Source organism: Pomacea canaliculata, linkage group LG4 (genome assembly GCF_003073045.1).
Source record: "Pomacea canaliculata isolate SZHN2017 linkage group LG4, ASM307304v1, whole genome shotgun sequence".
NCBI lineage: Eukaryota > Metazoa > Mollusca > Gastropoda > Architaenioglossa > Ampullariidae > Pomacea > Pomacea canaliculata.
Window position 1 is genome coordinate 25,002,262 of NC_037593.1, and position 21,088 is coordinate 25,023,349.

General features: G+C 42.5%; 1 protein-coding gene across 3 annotated transcripts in view; it reads left to right on the plus strand.

Annotated features, from left to right (window-relative positions):
* Positions 1-2,425: 2,425 nt before the first annotated feature.
* LOC112562032 (neo-calmodulin-like) overlaps positions 2,426-21,088 on the plus strand; it is a 68,711-nt gene continuing 50,048 nt past the window's right edge. The window contains exon 1 of one of the 3 annotated variants that reach the window (XM_025234998.1): positions 2,426-2,473. In XM_025234998.1, the coding sequence (XP_025090783.1) occupies positions 2,441-2,473 (33 nt within the window). In that variant the 5' untranslated portion in view covers positions 2,426-2,440. Of the gene's footprint in view, positions 2,474-15,225; positions 15,934-21,088 lie in introns of those variants that run through there. The other 2 variants (XM_025234999.1, XM_025235000.1) reach the window with 2 other exon arrangements.

A 21,088-nucleotide genomic window follows, 5' to 3' on the forward strand; every position in this document is an offset into this window, starting at 1 on the left:
GTTTTGGCATGTGATGCGGACATTCAGCATTGAAGGAGGCCTCGTCCAAGTCATCAAAGCGCTATACAGCATCTCAACGAATAACCAAGAACTCACTTTCTCAGTACAGAAGACTTATCAAGGGTTATCTCATCACAGGTGCTGTTCAATATCTAGGAGAATATCTTGCTTGAGACTAACACAGCAAAGTTATGATAACTGGCAACGGCACAACTGACATCTACATGAACACACTCGAAGAAAAGTATGAATTAATTAATAAATGTTGCTCAATTGAACTGAAATCATGTATATAAGGCATTTTTCGCCGCATCACAATATTTACAGCCCCTTTAAGTCTGGCTGAAGCATCGCCCGCCTTTGAAACTTTTCATCGGCACATCGACGGGTCTGGATGCAAGTTTGCGTGGACAGCACTGCAGGTTCGCGCCACGTGGTGTGAAGTCAGGAGATGAAGCTCTCCCGTCTCTTGACTCTCGATCTTTTTCTGGAAAAGTCTACAAGCATGGGCAGCCTAGTTCGACTCCAAGGACTAATCAGCTGTGTTCGCCTCAATTTTTTTTTTCTGGCATGGGAGCTGGTGAAGTGGGAGGGAAGGGGATGGGTGAGCCCACTGCTCGTCTAGCTCTTATTCAAGTGCTGTCTGAGGTCTTTGACATGACAAGATGAAAGGCAGTACACAGCAAAATTTACTGTTCGTCGTCGTTATCGTCCTCCTCCTCCTCCTCCTCCTCCTCCTCCTCTGTTCTCTTCGTTAATTTTAGAAAAGCATAGAACTACAGCTCAATTTACCGTTGACGTATCCGTCTGAGATTAGTTCCTCCGTGGTTCTTCCCCACGTGGCTTACAGCCATTGGATCTGAACGCGGTTTCACAAGGAGGCTGACCCCATGGGTATGACGGCTGAAGCAAGAGGTACATCCATTTTTTCAGAATTATTGACCACTAAAATCATGTTACTCTTCCAGCTATCCCTCAGAGACATTCTGTACAGCCAGTAACAGCAGCTCGTGTCGCCTCAAAGACCTCTGAGGAGGAGAGTACGTACTGTGAGCTTTCATTCATTCATTTATTCATTCAGTTGTTATTTCGTCCTTTCTGTATTTTTGTTTTGACGGGAAGATCGTGAAGATAGGTCGTCAAATAAGTGTCATATTAAGGGCCTGTGACGTCTGTAAAGTTCTTATCTAGACACACTCCTGGGATGAAAATACATGACCTCGCTCTGGGTGCAGCCATGCGTGAGCCTAGTTGGCGCGTGCTGACGTACTTTGAACCACCTGTGTGCGAGGGTGTGTGTGTGTTAGTCTGTGTGCAAGATGGGAGATGGGGGTTCAGTGGCTGGTGCTTATACAGGGCTGGATTAGCTCGCTGTTACTCAGTGACTCGACATTAACACAGCCAACCAACCTCATCAGAGCAAAGATTGGAGGAAAAGCGGATAATAGGACCCTCTCTTCCCGTTCAGATTCTGTGCTCACCCGGCTGGTAGGTAATTACCAGGGTAGATAAAAGGTGGCACACGAAGAGTATTCCACATGTAGTGGCATAGACACTGCATACGGCTTTTTTTTTATTTTTTTTTTTTACATTTCAGACAATAATAAAAATAATGTCTACTGTCTGCTGCTAATGCAGGATGAAGCATTCAGCGGCACAAAATATCGGGTAGAAACTGTCCCAAGTATAATCAGTTACAGTTTTATTGTAACTGATACCACTGAAGCATAACTTAAACAGTTATACATCCTTTAGACACGCCATGGGACTCACTCTTACCTCCTTCACTTTATCAAAAGTGTGTGTGTGTCCATGCGCCAAAGAGAGAAAAAAAAAAAGCGAGCAACCATTTTGTTGTCCTTTCCTGTATATAAAGACATATCTATTATTTTGTAATCCAGAAAACCAATATTTCAAAACTTCACAAAATTTGCAGCACAACTTTCATTAACTCTTCCACCAAAAAATAATACAAGAACATTTCGCGCAAACGTTTCCCATCTAAAGACAGAAAACTTCCATTCCCCTCACCTCACCATCCCTCAGTCCCTTCATTGAAACCTCGCTCTTTTGGCCGTGTGGCCGATGCCAGTGAACTCAGCAGCCAAAGAAAGTGTGTGAAACTCTCACCTTGCACCAGACAAAATCACGTTTCGCACCGCCATTGGGCGAGCGAGACCTGTTCGCACCTTCGTCTATTATCGCGACTCCTGTAGCACCTCCCCCCTCGACTCCCCCTGGCTCATGGTCCCAAGAAAGACCGGTCCTCGTCTGAACTCCAAGGGAGGAGCTCAGCAGGCTCTGAAGAGCTGACGACGAGCGATGTCGAGGTCCTGGCATCGTGCGACGAAAGTGTCAGCTATTGTCAGCCGCTGGTGAAGTGCATCTGCTGTCCACGACGAAATTTGGAATCGAAGGGGAGTAACTGCACTAGAGAGCCATGGCACTGAGCTGCAGTTTCAGTGCCAAAGAAGTAAGTCCGATGATAACAATAATTTATTTACTTGTTTACAATATTCCCCAGTATTGTTTTTATGTCTTTGTTTGTTTATTTTGCGGTTTGATATTTCCATGACCTGAATATATTTGTTTAAATCTGGTTTCTATACATTTTCCATGTTGTCTTAATTTATTGGAGCACAAGAGTCATCCCATTTTACTTACACCATGTCTTTTATTTAAAAGTTTATGTCTTTATTTGTATATACTGTTGTCCATTTCGTTTGTCCCTGTTTGTCTCGAATGTAAATATCTTTGTTTGCACTTCAAGAAATTGGTGTTATATATTTAAATATTTATTTTAAAGTTCTATGTGTTTTTCCTTTTTTTTAAATTAAGTATTTCTGTTCTCTTGTTTAAAGTTTTATATTATATATTTGCTTTATGTGTGGAGTAATTCATTCAAGTAATTACCAACCAATTAGCAGTTTTGTGAAAGCATGTACTATTTTGGAAACCAGTATTTGTCTCGCTCTATTAATTACCATCTCACCAACATCACTATTATTATGTAAATTATGCCGGACACTTTTCTGAGGAGGACCGTTTTTTTTTTTCTATGCTGTTTTCCTTTTCCCCTGATACTTTGTCTTACATTTGTTTGTATGGTCGCTACTTTCATATGGAAGATTAGTTAAGTTAACAGGTTCCTCGTGTGAGGCCGCACGGGGTTAAAATAATCATCTAAAGGTCAAGCAATAGTCCGAGAATACAGCTCTGGGACATAGTGAAAACTCAGCATGTGTCCAGACAACCATCAAACTGAAACGAGAGGTTATCGGAAATATCCGCATGTGTGTGCGTGAAAGAGAGAAGAGAGACAATAATAATAATGGTTGGTGTCTGTTGCTATGAATTTTGCTTCTTTTTCATTTTTATTTTCTGCGATCTACGATTCCAGCGGTGACTCATAATAACGGACACAAACTCTACCGCGCAGAACTAATTGCGGGAGATGTTGGATACCTCTTAATGTGAGAACGAACACGATCAAACCCAGAGGGACATGGAGAGAGGGAGGGAAGATCAAACGAACAATTGTGTCTCGTTACGACTGAAACCACCACAGTTTTTATCCCATCCCCCACCTTCACTTTGAATGGTTAGCGGCGTCCCTCGCCTCCCCTGCTTTCTGTGATATGCTTCGTGTGACTGTATTGTGTGCTGACGACCCCGGGTACTGGGTACCCCTTTATTTTCTTCTTAATTTGTATTCCTTATTTTTTCCCCCGATCTTTCTTTCTCTCTATATTCGTTAGTTTCATCTTGATCTGTATTCCTTGTTTTTCTGTTTTGATGCACATATCTTTTTTTCCTGTTTTGATACTAATTCTTATTTCATGTTTCAAAGGAGATCGCAGCTGTGTGAAATTTTCAGTTTGAGTGTTTGTGACTGTAAATGAAATCTTTATTATCCTCCAACTGCATCTAATGAAAAGAAAATCTGAATAAAATGTGATCCCAGCGTTTAGCCCAAGACCGGATGACAGATGGTACTTAGGAGAGACTAGAGAGACAAGACAGACGATGAAGCCACGTTGAGAGGCGAGACCTCGCGAGAAAGTTCGCTACCGAATCCGCTTTGTCGTTTGGTCGGTCGATGTCTCAGACCAGAAATTCCAGACTTGTCCGTCCCTAGGTGCAAGGAACCGTCGACAGCATATATAGTCACTTCCATGAGAGAGAGATACCGTTCTTTGGAATTTTTACATTTGAAGAGGGAAGCTAACATTTCTCTATTCCAAAAAAAAAAAAAAAAATAAAAAAAAAAAAGAACAAAAAAAAAAAAAACCAAACAGAAATTAAGGTAATTTGTCAAAGGCCAAAACTTGTCAACAGGTCAGTAAGGAAACACTGGACACAACAACGAGGAATTAGTTTAGAGACAATTAAAAAATAATAATGCAGGACGCAGTTTGCGACAGAAAAAGCTTTTTTTTTTTTTGTAAACAAAGAGCTAATTTACTGGAAAAGAAACACTTGTCAATTATGAACTGCTATGGGAGTGCCATACAGAGGTGTGAACAGCTCATTTTTTTTTTCGCGTGGCTTACACACGCCGTGCATGGTTACAAAGCAAACGAAAATATTTTTTCATTTTCATGGACCGGGCTTTGCCGAGGGAATGACGTCACTGAGCAAAACCTTGGTGTTGCCGAGCAAGGAGAACTAAAATCATCTGTGAAGGAATTGTGGGGCTGTCAGTTCTCACACAAGGAATTTTTTTTTTATTTAAAGCACTGGTTTAGAAAGATTTCAGTTACACTTCCTTCAAAGAACGTCAATTCTGCAGTTCATGGGGTGATTTACTCCCCAAACACTCATTCTCTAACAGCTCCATTTTTGGTTTTCGTGGTCGTGTTGTGCTCCACATTCTGGTGCTTTTTATTATTTTTTAACCCTTTTTATTATTGCTAGTTGATCGGGTGACCCTATATGACGCATGAGGGAAATGAGGGCACTGTTGTTCTCCTGAATTATCAGAAGATCGCTTTTGGGATCTGTGTTGTTTTTTCAAAAGCGATTGTTAGGTGTGTTAACAGCAGAAGACTTTGCACAAAGGGTTTAAAGATTATAAACCACTTACAGTGGTGGAAGTTGGGAGGTAGAGTGAGGTGAGAGAGAGACTTCTACCTTAATTAGCAGAGTCTAGTAACTATACACATTTAAAAACTTGTTTCAAAAGATGTCCCTTCCTACTGCTGTTCTTTTCGTCATAACCATCCCTGATAACATGTAAACATTTTATAAATGTTTACAAGGGCTCTCGATCATTTGTAAACGTTTATAAAATGTTTAAATGTCATCAGGGATGTGACTTAACCCTCTTTTTTTTTTTCTTTTGGCTCCGTATAATCAGCGAAAGCTATACCTTCCCGGGTACATTTATCTAGCCCGAATCATTACACCCAAGCTCCCAGTAATTAAGATTTTCGGATTGCTTTTGTGCATGCAAGTCTGTACTTCCGGTAGAATGAATGAGACTTCCTCTGTACGACATTGGGACCACGTGGCCAGCGAGTTGGCTTCTAACATCATGGCTGCTATTGCAGATGACTGTTTAAAGTTACAAAAATGTCAACTGACAGTTGACAGAGTATCCTCCTTCAGATGTCCCTAGTGTTGCAGGAAGTCTCATTCTTTTTTATGTCTAAAGAACGCATTCGAGAAATATCATGTTTTCGACTACTTGTTCATGAAAATATCAGTAAAACTGCCCCAAGGTCTATCAATGAAGCAGCCATTGTGACAGTTTTTCAAATGTCCACTATGCGTAGCCCTATAGTACTCTAAATTCTAAAACCGTGAGTTAAAAAAATGGTCACAAAAATGTTTTCTATTTCACGAGTCGGTGTGTCGTGGTCTATTCAGAACATTTTCCAATATTCTTGCAGTTTTTAAAAACTAGTATCGGGTTGTATCGAGAACATTATCCAATATTCTTGCCAGTTTGGCTGCATCAGTAGCCAGGAATAGCTTCGCTCCCTTGGCGAGCTTTTCGTTTCACCAAATGTGGACATCAAGAATCCCAAAGGGGCAGGAACCAGAGTCCTCTCCCGTTAATACGCGGTAAATAAAGATGTAAAGTAACGATATCAGAGCTGTCTCCCATTGACTTGAGAAACTCCAGAGAGTCATAAACATCGCAGGCGAGACAGCATCAGAGGAAAATCCAGTGCTTCGTCATTCGCAGAAATAACACATTAGTCAAAGACCAGAAGAATAATAGCGCCGGCCTTTATTGATAGTGCGTATGGGACATGGAGGGCTGGGAGGGTTTGGAACCGGGGCAATCGAAAACTCTGGAAAGGGAAAAAAGGAACACTATACACGACACACTTCTCTATGCTCTACACAGAGGTCGGAGGTATGAAGCGAGGGTTAGTCGTTGCCCTCGAGGACACGCGTCTTGTCTCCGTAGTTATAAAAGTGTCTGGACACAGCTTTACCCCAGGGGCTCAGGTTATAAAGCTGTGTCAAATATATCCCAGGGTACAGTAATATAAAGATACCCTAGGGTACAATAATATAAAGCAATGTTTGCGGATGATGCACACCGCTTCGCCACTTCGGAGATGAAACACTTGCCCCTTGTTTACCCACTCTTTGCCCCGAGACCCCGTTTTATCTCGCTTCACAACTTGTCGAAAACAAGCGCGGGTACCTCACAGAAAATTGTGATTCTGTTCAATATAAACTCTTGTAACCCAATTGTTAATGTTTCAAGACAAGAACATCTTTGACGACAGCCTGTCACGAGCATGTTGATGTGGCAGCCACATTCTTTGCCATCTTTTGATGTTTTCAGTCGAGCGACATGGCATCGTCATCCAGGTGTCCATTTGCTTGAAGTTTTTTTTTTCCACTTTTTTTTTGGCAAGTTATTTCCTCATCTCTTCAGAGAACTTTTCCAGACATCCGTACACCTTTTTTTTCCGAAGCAGGAAATGACCTAGACAGCAATCTCAAAGGACTGCTGCGGACCCCTGGCCGCAACGTCTGCGCTTCAGGACCTCCTTCCATCCAGACGCACCCACTGACATATATATATAAACACATACACACGAACTCTCTCTCTCTCACACACACACTCACACACAGTTTTCTATTGTTGGATATTTTCTTGCGGCAGACTCACACACATACACGCAAACATAATTTTCTATTATTAGATACGTGCTTGCGGAAGACGTGGTCGCATGGCAACAAGACGTAGTCAACACGTGGGACAGACGCCCAGCGTAATGAGAAAGACTCCCAGAGGCGGAGGGAACGAACCGGGGAATATGAGGTCACGTGTCAACGTCATCTCCGCCATTTTTTTGTCGGTCAGTTCTCGGGCACTCGTGGGTCCCGTCGGGATTTAAATGGATGACAAATAATGGCAGAAATGAACAGAGTATTGCAGATGGCTGTGTGCAGATTGAACAATGGTTTCTCCAGTATTCTTTTTTTATTAGAAGGCAAGACTAAAGGTAATGTTTGCTTTCTCAGCGACCCGGATTATAAATTTGCTTGCTTGCGTGTATGTGTGCATAGTAACTGCTATCAAGAATTTATTCTTGATTTATTATTTCCGGTGTGTTTGGTAATTATTTACTACTGCTGTCGATATAATTTGTTTGCAAACATTGGCATGACAAGAAACTTCACATTCGTCCTTTCCAGACTTCAGCCTCCCTCTTCATCAGCCCTAAACGTGGCTCGTGAGGTCCGAGATAACTCACAGTCTTTCTGATTGTCTTTTCTTGTCTCTTGTCTTCTTTCTTGTCATCTCTTGTATTTTATATGTTCAGGGTGATCCTAATCCGGGTTTACGGTTTCATTCATTTTAACAAAACCCTGAATGTATTACTCAGAAGTTTCAGAAAATCTGTCATTCGTAGCAGCCATCGACCTAAGATGAACTTTACTGGAGATGCACGAGACAGAGCGTGTCTCCTCTCTCGAGACTAACCTTTAAGGTTCGCTGGCACATTAATTTTGCTGTCCGACACAGAAATCTTGATGGCTACACTGACCCCTGACTTTCTGTGCATTGTATCCATGAACTCAACGCTTAGTTCATTTTCTTTTTAGCTTTTGACCTTTGACTTTTCATTTCTAGTTCTCGTCTTCTCTCCTTCTGTCTTTGCCCACTTCGCCTGCTGCCGCCAGACTCAGCAGTTTTGAATCTTGTAATAATTTCTTGCAGAAATTTGAGCTAGGCAGAAACTTCCGGAAAATATTGAATAATTTTTTTTAATTTTACGAGCAAAATGATGTCTGTACAGTGTCTCGAAGTGCAAAGGTGTTTTGGCATATGTCACTTAAATACCATCTGAACACGATGCTGCTGCTGCTGGCGATGTTTTTAGTTCAGAGCCATTCTTCTTGTAGTTGTGACATTGCTGAAATGAGCTCGAATGCATTAGGTCTGAAATTACAGGGGAAGTGTTACTGAATATGAAATACATGCAGATTTAAAGAAAGATTGGAGTGTAGGCGGTGATGGGTTAAAAACAATCTATGCCTTTTGGTGCGAAACACAGACGGCAAAATTTTTAAAAAAGGGGTTTTATTTTGTTTAGTGGTCGATTGTGGTGAAAAAAAAAATTCAAGCATCTTGTACCGTTTGTCAAACAGTCAGAATTCTATCAATGATCTTATTAAACTAAATTTATTTAATAGAGTAGGTAAATGCCCCATGAAAATCTTTTCATTGATTTGAGGACGAAATAATTTCTAATGAGTTTTACATATGCAAAGGCAAACCTACTACATAAGATTGTGAGAGATTGATAGAACATAATGGTCATTATAGACCACTTATAACATAGAATTACATGTAATGATGATACATTATATACGATATTTGGTCTAAGGGTAGGTTGTGTTATGAAATCATAAACATTTATCTGCAAAGAAACTCGAACTCTTGAGAATTCTTGGAAAGTTGAAAGACTTATTCCGAATGAAAGGTCAAAGTTGCTGACATATTTTCAAATTTTGCTGTCAATCAAGTTTCACAATTGCAAGTAAATTAAAAAAAATGTTTAGAAGTCATTTTTAGGTCGGTTAGAAAAAGCACACGTGACATCATTGACGTCTGACCGCAGGTGATGCCAGAGCTTCGAACACATTGTTCCTGAAGTCTTAGCCATAACAACGAGTCTACGTTTGTCTTAGAACTGCTGTCTCCACAAGGACCGTAACTCGGGGAAGGCACAAGGTGCATAACTCGGGGAAGACATAAGGACCATAACTCGGGGAAGGGAAGAAACTCAGTTAACTCCAGTTTCAGGAATTGTTATCGTGCAGCAGACTGTCCAGTCGTTTGATCATAACTTATTCAGTAGCACCTCCTAGGGTAGGTACACAGCTGGTAGGGCATACAGCTGGCAGGAAACACAGCTGGCAGGGCACACAGCTGCCAAGGTACACAGCTGCGATTCACCACCCCGAAAATTATTTTCAGAGGAGTGAGTTTAGTTCATTTAAAGATAGTGATTCCGTGAATTCTAATTTTTTTTTAAACTTCAGTTTATGGCGATACAAACCTTCCAATATCACACTTGTCCCTGGATAACAGTTAATACCCTTTGACCTCAGAAATACCGGCTACTTGATTTGGTAGCTTAATAAAAGAATATGGTTGAAGTTTTTTCATCGACTTTGGCCTTCAGTGACGTGGTATGTGCGAACGTAGACTGTTATTCTAAAAAAAAAAATAAACCAAAATGAATTCTGCATTGTTATGACTTACTAATAGCATCTGTGTATTCGGCTGTTAAACTGTTTGATTTCGAGATTGGTTTTGAGAGGTAACCGTCAACTATTTATCTTTACACATCCGCGTTATTCAGAGCAAACACATAATAATCAAAAAATCCAGCACAGCCATGTGACGTTTACTACTTCCGTCCGTTGCCTTCAGTTACGTCCCAGTCGAGTGACGTAGACGGTCCTGCCGGAGACGTCACATCCGCTCAACGACAGCCTCGTGGGACACTGGGGGGGGACACGTAGCAGCTCATGAATATTAACGAGTCACGCGCCGCGCAGGATTTATTGCGCGCCGCGCCGTGCAGTCGATGGCAGACGTCAATGTTGCCACACTCACATCTGGCGCCTCTGTTCCAGTGGTGTTCCGAGTGCGTGCAAACACGGGTACCCGCTTCGCGCCTCCTTAAGTCAAAATTATTCAGCAGGAAGAGCTGCCTGCACATCCATCAGCCGGTGGAGCCGGGGCTGAGCGGAGACAAATCTCATCTTGCTGGGAGGAGAAACCTCGCGGGAAACGTTGGCACACGACGGTGACAGCAGCGGGAGTGTTGGTCGCTTGCTTCCATTTTGGTTGAAATCAGGTTTAGCTTCTGGTCTAGGGGGAGCAGCAACCCCTTCCCCAACTTTTCGCATCTCATACCATTATCTCATCATAGATGTTATTGTCGAAGAAAGGTTATGTATAAACGAATGATATGAAAAATGTGTGAGTTTTTTTTTTTTTTTTTTTATTTGTCGTGGTGCCAGACAGTCCCTGTAGAGTCGACAGAGACATTTTCACACCAGAAAGAGTCGTTTACAATCCGATTTACCGTAGCAAATGATACGTTAAGCGCTCTACCGTATTTTTTTTTCCCGATGAAGAAGTTGTGATGCTCTCCAGAAACTTGAGAAATGATGCAGAAGGAACAGTGATAATACTGGCACTGTGACACTACCAGGAATATCACAGAATACGAAAGAATACGATTGGAAAATGACAGAGCAGCAGAAAAAGAATTTTTACTCGGTTATTGGAAAATGACAGAAGCCAACAGAAAAAAATTTTCACGCAGTCGAAATTAATTCCTTCGTGATGACGGAGGCGCTGGCATGAGTTTTGTTTCTGCTTCAATGTGAGGAGGGTTAGTCCGACATTGCAAAAAAAGAAAAAAAAAAGGTGTGAAGATTAATAGTCTGTAATGCTATCGCCACTCTTGGTTTGCCAATATGCGTGGCCACAACCTGTTGTCCAGGGGCTGCTGGGGTCGAGGCGGTAGAGATTGGACTCGAAAAAGGTTAGAGGTTGGAGAAAGGGGGAGAGAACACGAGATAGGAAGGGGGCTGAAGCGAGCGAACGAGCGAGATTGTGTGAGTCACACCAACTGAGTAACGGGAGTCTCTTACGTCATCCATGCCCGCAGCTGTGGCCCCTGACCCCAGCCGCAAACGAGAGAAGAAAAAAAAAGACTGACCTTTGTGAGGTCAGCAGTTGATCAGACAACGTGACGCCCGGATGTGCACGTGGACACGTGGCGTTGCAGGCTCGACTTTTCTCGACGACAAAGATAATTTCAGCTGCTTCTTACCAGGAAGAGGTTCTCGCCGTGTGAACTTCATTTAGCTTTAAGAGAAGTTGGGAAGAGTTGCATGAGGAGTCCTAAGTCGGACCTAGCATTAAGTCCAAGTTTTTCCAAGTTTTCCAAAATTCTTTGTCGTCTTGTCTGCAAGGTCTTCAAAACGAGTCCTAAGTCTCCGATCTCAAACGGCAAGTCCACTAATCAGACCAAACTTAACAAAGTCGACTTGTCGTTGCGACTGACGATTGAAAATTGAATATCAAGACCTCTAATGCCATGCAGAAGACGATGATCACGACTCATTTGTTCAGAACACCCAGTTTATTTGCATCGCTGTTCGCAGTAACTGTTCATTTGAATTGATATTGCCGTAAATTTCGGTGTATAAGCTCACCTGTATATATAAGCCACAAATAGATACAACTTGAAAGCTGCATCGCAAGCATTTTGTGTCTGTTCGGCATGACGAGGGTGTGTGCTTCAGCAACTGATCTGAATGCTTCAGTTGCATGCTGCTTTGATTTAAAAATGTAAATAATTAACATTATAAAAACGTCAACAATTAACATTTTAACATGGAGCTCATCGAAACATTAATCTTAATCTGAAAAATGTGGAAAATCTGCAAACAAGCCGCAGGGTTTAAAGCTGGGGAAAGGGGAAAAAGTCGCTGCTTCTTGGTCCGAAAATTACAGTAATTTAAATTAAGAGCCGGTTTGAATGTTCGCTGCGCATGGCAACCATTTATTTTTATTGAATGACATTTTGAAATGCTCTGCCGGCTGTAAAGTACGTGCGACCTTTGTATTTCCTCGATATTGTGAGTGTTTCTGTGCTCGACTAAGGAAGCTCTGAAGCCATTGTAACCTCTGTAATGCTCGGAGGAAGGCAAACAGTGAAGAATGGTTGATGTACACACAGTGTTGTTCCTTATCATTCAGTCACTCGTGATTTTTAGGTTAATAATCTGATTATTAATCTGATTGTTAGCTGACGAACAATAATCCACAGCCAGAGGGAGAACCTCATAAAGATAACAACCATTCACACCTCCATGAGATGCTGTCTCTATGAACGGGATGTAGGTGTGATGCAAGGGGTTAATGTGTGTAGGTGGGATGCAAAAGGTTAATGTGATGTTGGTGTGTGTGGCAGTGTGAGTCCACAGTAGTATGTAGCAGTGGGTGTGTCTCACTGGGACGTAGTGTGATAGGGAGACAGTGTGACGTAGAAGGTGAGGGCTGTAACAGTGTAACATAAAAAGACGAGGGATGTAACAGTGTAATATAAAGAAGAGGGATGTAACAATGTAATAGTGTAATGCAAGTCTGTCCATGTGTGACCATGCTGTGGAGCATTGCTATGTAGCTGTGCAGACGTGTGTTTGCAAACCTGTTTCGAGCAGACTCAAGCATTTCACGCTTCGCTTGACTTAAGCTGTAGACTGCCGAGGATGGGTGGAGAGATCGTTAGAGCGCCTCGAGCAAGTAGCTAAAGCTGTTATCACTGCCAAGCAGCTGGTCCTGTAAACAGCGTGCCGCACAGAAGATCTGAACCCTGGACAGCCGATCATCCCTCTGTTGGTGACAAGTGCGTAACAGCCGGGTCTCCGGATCGCAGAGGAGGATTGTGGGAATCGGCTACAGCAGCAGCAGACGATGCTATAATGCTATAATGTCCCGAGATCGTAGAAGTCGGTGATGATGTCTGTCACGCGTAGGGGAGAGTGTTCTGAATGGCTTTATTAACCCACTGTATGTGGTACCGTCCCGACTCTTATTTTATTCCTGGCCTCGTAATGGAACGCCGGTGACTAGCTCGTGATGAAATCAGACCTTAAATAACGGACCATGCTGTCTGGTACATACATTGATTCAAATATGTGTCAGAAAACTTAAAAAACAATGTGGCTTCTAAAATATTAAATTAGATAATTTTTTTTAACTTGAGAAGCAAGTTTTCAAAAATATAAATATCTTGTTAAGTTAGGGGTGGAGGTCAGAATGATGCACCTGTGTCGAACCGTTCAAATATCCTTTTAATTTTAACCTGCAGTTTTTTTTTTTAAAAAAGGTACAGGCTTGTATAAGAAACTCTAGATGTTGACTCAAACTATTGACTCACGAGGCCTGTTGCGAAGACTGAGATGATCTCAAACATAGGGTTTCAAGCCTTAGATGGCGAGGATAATATATTCAAAAGGGTTCAGATTATTTTAATGACCACGACTTCTCATTACATCTTTTCTATTGATTGTAGAGGTCGAAAAATCCATTGCCTATAGTGTGCAAAGGAGTTTCGGGTCACGTAATGATGTTGCGCAACATCTGATCCGCCATGTTGCTACCGCCTGCGCCAGGCCATCGACTTTGTTGTTTCGACATACCTTGTAAACAAGGGTTTACTTTTACACACAGGGAAAAAAAATGTGATGGGTTGGTCTCGAGGACACCACCTCCAGCATTAGAGGATTTAGCAGACGACAGGAATGTCGACGATCCCACAGGATTGTGAGTTGCGCTAATTATAGCCAGTAGCAAGTGAACGTCACCACGTGACACGTGCGACCCTCATCTCCATCGATTTGTGGCCTGCGTGTTGCCATCAAAGGTTGGGCAACGAGTAATTAGACGATAGCTTGCAAACATTTACGAAAACAGTAGTAATCTGCTTTTTTTCTCCTGGCCGCGGTCTTCAAGCCCGGCATGATGCTCCTCTCTAACCGCAGTTCGTTCCATTATTCGACTTTTGTATCGAGTTCATAAAAAGTAATAACAGTAGCATTCCAATGCATAATTATGTATTTTTGGGGCTCAAATTATCGGGGAAAAAATTCCTTCCGTCTAGCAAATTTCATTCAAATGATTTTGAAATTGTTTTTGTCTTGCGGCCATTTATCTAAAGAATATCAGATTGAAGCGTAATAATGACATTGTAATATGTTTAATGGTTTGTTGAAGGTGTGTACAGACAGAGCAGACAGACAGACAGACAGACAGACAGACAGACAGACAGACAGCGGCAGGTCCACGAACGCCCAGTAAAAATATTAGCCGGTTAGCCGGCTAACTCTCTGGAAGAATCTGGAAGGGATTGAGTGACAGGCTCTAGACATCGCATTTCTTCAGCAAATTACCCACAGACTCGTGTCATTGGGACGAGGGATGGAGCAAGGGCCAATTACCCCAAACAGCTCTGGTCTGTGAGTTGGCCTCACGCGAGAGCCTAACGAAGCTTCTTGTTCATTAGTCATCGCCATTTCTTCTATTTCGAAATCTCAGTGATTCGCTGAACTGCTGTCACTCGCAGACAGCCATGAGACAAGTAGAAATACTAAACGCGATTATTAAGTCCAAGATATTAGGCTTCAATTCTGTATTCCAATGATATCATGGGAGGAGGACATTACAAAAGTACGTGCGTATTCGGTGGGGTGTGTACAAATAGTCAATGATTACAACCTCATCTACCCGTGCAGTAAACGTCAGAAACAGTCCTGACCACCACACAACTGAGCTTGCAAGGTCAATAACCGCCCTTCACCTTATAACCCCTCCTCTCTCAACACAAACAGGCTGAAAATACAATAAATTCTGTACAGTTTTCGTCTTTATACCCATGAGTGTAAATATATCATTTTTGTACTCAAGGGCCGTTTGCAACCAGATGTCGTAATGGCAGACCGTTGAAGTGGAGGATGCTGTAGGATGAAGCCGCTCGTGACGTGTGCACACGAGAGTGAAGGCGCGCGCGTATGTGTGACCGTCAGAGTCTGGCGCTGGCTGCAGCAAATGAAGACAGGGTCGAGCAGCAGGCACCAGCACCAGCACCAGCACACACCGACTCTGGCACCAGCAAGCCGGCCACCCAGGCGGCGGCACGGACAAACTTAAAAAAAAAAGAAAAAAGAAGGGACACGTTGGCTACCAGTGGACAAGTCCTCTCTTAAAAGCTCGTGACACATTCTCTGGTTGTCGTCGTCTTGCCAGCTGGTGTTGTTGCTGCAGCTACTGCGGCTTTGCTGCAGCCGTGTGTCCGTCTTTTGGTAGCGGCGGGTGCGCGTGCTTGCATGTGGTGTGTGAAGGAGAAAGAGAGAGAGAGAGGTTGTGCCTGGTGCCAGTGACAAACACCAATTTGTCTGGAATTCCTGGACATCTTCCGAGGCTGGTTGGTTACCTGTCGCAGAACAGCCGTCGCAGCCAGCCAGCCAGCCAGCCAGCCAGCGAGGAGGAAAGTCGACGTGGAAGGAAGGGGGGAAGGAGCAGGAGGAAGAACAGGAGGTCCTACCCCCCCACAACCAACCTTCCACTCCTACTCACCCGCCCTCAGAAGACCTCAACCCACCCTACCACCCACCTTTCGCTTCTGACGCGAGGAGAGACGGAAACATCTGGCGACTGCACAGGAACGCAAGGCTGGACACAGGTCAGGAGCTGTTGACGCTGCGAGCAGTGTGTGTGACCTGTGACCTGTGACCCTGGAATCTCGTGGCTGACACGTCCAAACCTTCTGCAGCAGTTTAAAAAAAAATTCTGGAGACAGTGAGGCTGTGCGACCAAGGTAACTTGTCTTTGACAATGGCGTAGGGTGAAGAAAGAGCCTGCACACGGTAAGTGTGTGTGTGGGAGGACAGTAGAGTGGATGGTTGTTGTTGTGGTTGTTGATGTAGTAATGGTGGTAGCAGGCAAGCAGAGAGGCAGGCACGGCTGTGAGGCTTTGATTTAGCGATCGACAGGGAAGTGCAGAGAAGGTGTTGTTTACAAAAGTAAAAGGTTGCGAAGAGATGATCCCTTCCATCCCTCCGTCGCCCTCCTCCGCGCTTCGTCATTGTAGGTAATTTCCTACCCTCGCACGCACGCGCGCACACACACGCGCACTCACAACACACACGTTCACAAATTGACTTTACAAGGGAAACAGGAAGCTGTCACTGGCAGCAGGGTCTATTTTGTGTCTGAGCACCATCTTCCTCTGCAGCCAATCGCACGAAAGCCATTTTCGTGACATATTTCCATTTCTAAATTTGGACTCGGTTTTCTTGCACGTGAAGGCACCGCGGCTCTGTGCTTCCATAGAAACGTCTTCGCGGGGGATGCGAGGGGTTACTGGGAATTTCTGCCTCAGAATCCAACAATAATAGTGCAACCATTAATAATCACATTTAACAATTTATTTCGCAGAAGTACATACAGCATTATTTATTGTTGAAGTACAGTATAAATAGTTTACTGTTGTTGATAATCATAAGGAGATAGTAACGAAAAATATTAAAAAAATTAAAAAAAAGCAGTAAGGAATTAATAAGACCAAAAATGTGTTCTCCCCTCAGTCCAAAAAAAGATATAAAACATCTCTCTTCTAGGATCCCGCTTATGTAATCGTAGTCTTAGTATTTCTCTTCATTCCACAATACATGAGGATGCCTGGAGAATGACTCATTATGGCAAGAAATATTTGGGAATTTTTCTTTAAAGACATTTTGCACACTCAACCGTTTTCTCTTACACCTGTATTTTCTGCTGGCCAGCCTGAAATATTAACATTTAGTTTTCTTTTGATATACCTTGATAAGCATATGGAGTCATTATCTGAAAAGTTAGCCGTGTGTGTGATGTCCCCCAGAAAAAGGCAAGAATATATAGTAAAGGTTACTTAAATAGTATTTTTTTTTTTTACCTATGATTACCTGTTGGCAATGGAATTTCAGTCTTATCATCACAGGTGAACCAGTAACATCTTTGTACCTAGTATGAAGAATATTGCCGTTCTTGGCAAATATAAAATTGCCAGTGGTACTGAAAACCATACGGGTCATCCAAATTATTGTTTTTTTCTCTTTTAAAAAATCCAATAAGTCTATTTGTTACAGGTAAACTTTCACGATTGCATTGGCTTTTTGTTTGAAGCATACATTCCTTTTACATATGCCATTTTTCGTGAATAGATAATTTTAGAAAAATGAACGACGAACGATGATAAAATCTGTGATACCCCAGAACTAGATAAATTGTCCACTGAAGCAAAATCGGTTTATTTGTTTGTATGAAAGATTATTTTGGGGTATGTATCTATTTTCAAACGGTAAACCACATGGCTATTTCAAGCAAATCATATATTTTAGTAGTCAAAATTCTGATTACATCTATTTATTATCTACATTACCTGAATGCATTAGAAAAAGCGGTGAGTATAGTGTTTTGACTAATCTACCACTTATGAGCCCCATAATTATGTTTATTAGTAAGAAATAAGTGATTATAATTGTGTTTTGGGCCAATCATTTCACCATAATTGGCGGAAAACGGGGTGATTATCAAGGTACATACAAATGACGATATATATATGTAGATCAAAGCTTAGACACAGGTCCCGACATTTTCACGTGCAGCTGGTAATTTTCATTAAATGTGGTTGTCATGGTTTTCTTGTCGCGTTCTTCAGTGAAAGAATACAGTAGATGGAAGTTGGTACAAAAGAATATTGTATAAGATATTATTTTTCCTGCGGATTTGAAATTCTTGACGCCCCGCAAAACACAAAAGTTTTTTTAAAATACATGAAGCAGCAATGATGGCTGGCCCAGTAAATGGATGGTGACAGAGTTTTGTACAAATCTTTAAAATCTGACAAAAGAAGATAGGAGAGGTATGCGAGTAAAAATGATGAGGTGATGGCAGTAAGAGGACAGAATAGTGAGGGATATGTCCTGCTGGTATTCAATCTTCTTTAATATTTTCCCACCCACTGAGCTAAACTCAGTGACTACTGAAACTTGTGAATACCTACAAGAAAGAAACTCTCTATGCTTCACCTATATTTTATTATTATTTTTTTCACAACGGCACGAGAAAGAAAAATTCAAAGACGCTTTGAAATCTTGTCATTGAATCAATTCCTCTTTTTTTTCAAATTTTCAACCATTTTTTGAAGGAGGAATTCACTCTTTCTGGACAAAATGGCGCTGCTAAATCTGTCATCTGCGTGCGTGGACTTCAAATCTGTTGCTCGCATGCGAGAACTTCAGTCAGGGAAAGAGAACCCGAAAAACATTGCAGCCCAGAACGCTGACGCCCCCAAGAAACATCCGAATGAAATCCTCAGCAACATGCAGCGCGAATTATCTCCCGCTTGATCGATAGGAAGCGGATGAGCGATGTTTTTGTCCTCTGTCTTAGCTGCACGGCATTGTTGATGACGACGGACGACCGAGTCGCGGTCAACACATGTAAGGAATATCAAGCAGACTCCACGAGGTGAGAGTTAGGAAAGAGAGAAAAGCTAATTAGTCTGAATGTCAACAGCTCAGATTTCGTCCAATGATTTCGACAAATGCTAAAGGTAGAGGTGGGTTCGGGAGCGTGAGTGATTCACCGTGTCAGGGGCACGAAACATCCATCTTTTTTTCTCTCTCATTTACCTCCACTGCCATTTACCTCCCCTGTCGTGATCTCTCCTAATAAATCAGTCTGACTCGATGGGTTATGGCATGTGATGTGGAACTCGACATCGAAGAAGGCCTTTTCCAAATCATCGAATAGCTAGGTAAGAGCTCGACGAGCGTGGCACTTCTGGTATCTTTTTTTTTTTTTTTTCGCATGACAGCTTCAGCACCGACAAGAGAAAAGAAATGGTCTTTGTCAACGGCAAATCATGTATATGAACGGGGTGCGGCTTTAAGTACTTCGGAGCCACCTTTCTAAAGATGGCAGGCCTCACGACAGACATCCAGATCGAGATGGCGACAGCAGCAACAGCCATGGCTAGACTAGACAGGATCTGGCGCAGCCATAACATCAGGTTTAATACGAAGTACAATCGAAATCCCTCGTAGTGCCAGTCTGGATGTGAAACCTGGACTCTGCTTGTCCAAACGAAGAGGAGAACCTAGGGATTCGAGAGCAAGTGCCTGAGAACGCTGCTCCAGGTCTTTACAAAAGGATAAAACCGTTAGGTTGTCGTCACACTCGCTGGACACCGGCAATAACTACATCCAACAGTCCAGCAGATGATCAAGCGTGGTCTGGTTCGGTCATGTGACCTGGCACGACACTTAGTGGAAGATTGTCCTTCAAGGTGAATTGAGGGTAGACCCCGTAGATCCCGAGATTTTCGAGAAAGATTTGGTTGACACATGTGACGAAGTCGACCGGACCTGCTGACCATTGGTATCAGTCAAGCGATGAATGAATGAACGACGAAGCTGTTGAGTAAAGCCAGTGGAAAGATTTACAGCAAAGGAACAAGCAGACTCTCAACCAGCAAGCTTCTACTCTATAGTAGAGCTGGGACTACACGGCCTCCACAACGGGCATCTCTACACCTGAATTATTCTCAAATGAGTGGCTTTTATTCATTGTAAAATATTGACACCCTCCCTCCGTTATATAGCACGTAACTACAGCTAGTGGGTTAATGTTACAAACCGACACTAAACAGGCACAAATATCAAAACTTTTAGAGGCATAACTGATCAAAAGCTAAGGGAACGAGTCGACCCAAAAAATAAAAAAGCAACAATCATCCCACGGAATGTTGACAATTCCCGTTCGAAGCAATTAAAGATTTAACAGTTCAAGCAGTGAAGCAACCTCCACACACCCTGCCATCAGCAGCTAATGAGGAACAGGTTGCTATTAAAGAATGCTTAGCAACGTAAATGGTTAAGCAGATTAGGCGACAAGAGTGCGGCACGTGCGACTTGTGAATCAGGGGCCTTAATCAAGTTGCAAGGGGACATAAGTCGGAGCTCGATAGCAAGTTCCAGCGAAACCTGAGAGTATTTGTCTTCCCGCGTCAAGAACCCGGACTTTGTTTAATCTGGTCGCTGAGATTTTTTACACCGATTATTTGAGAACGGCATCGATTAAAGCCTCAACTGCTGGAACATATTAAGTTCCTGCTCCCCCTCCCCATTCTCCATTTTAATTCCCCTGACTTCTGTTTTTCCCTCCATCTTTCTTTCCTTTTTTTTTCCTTCTCTCTTTCGTCATCTTTCTTTTACCATCGCCTTCTACCTTCATGTTTTGGTTTTAGTTCCCATTTTATCCATTTTCTTATTCTTTCTGTATTTCTTTGGGGGGTAGTCTGTGTGTCCCCTGTAAAACATTCTACCTGCTGTCATATAGATAATTTTAGAAACCGTGTTCTTTAACGAAGGATGAAAACGGAAAAGGAGAGTATTGTAGAAGAAAAAAATATAAATGAATGAGCAGGAAGATGATTACAAGTTTCTTACAAGAACACTAAAAAAATGACAAGAGGGGAAGGTGACAAGAAGGAAGGAAGAAGGACTGTGTGTGAGAGAGAGAAAGAAGGTGATTTTATTCGCATGTAAAATCAAAATATGCATGAAGGTGGATGTAAACAGAACGTGTGAGTGTGTGAACGCGTTTACATCAAGAGAAAAAGCTACAGAGACAGGAGAGGGACTGATAGTGGAAACGAAGGAGTGAAGAAGACTCAGCCAAGAAGCATAAGATCGTAAATGGTATTTAGTAGTCGCTGATCGATCTCCAGAACTACGGGGAAACAGCTGTAGCAAATAAGTGAAATGATGCCGGAGAACTCTCTCCTGACCTTTTCTCTCTCTCTCACAACCACGGACGAGCCAGCAGCCGAGAGGAGGAAGAGAGAGAGAGACAATCAACCCAGTTTTTTTTCCTACGATTGCATCACCCACTAAAGTCAATTTTTAAACTGGAGACTTTTGGTTGGAGCAGGGTGTGAGTGGCAGGCTGATGGAGAAGGGAGGAAGGAAGGAAGGG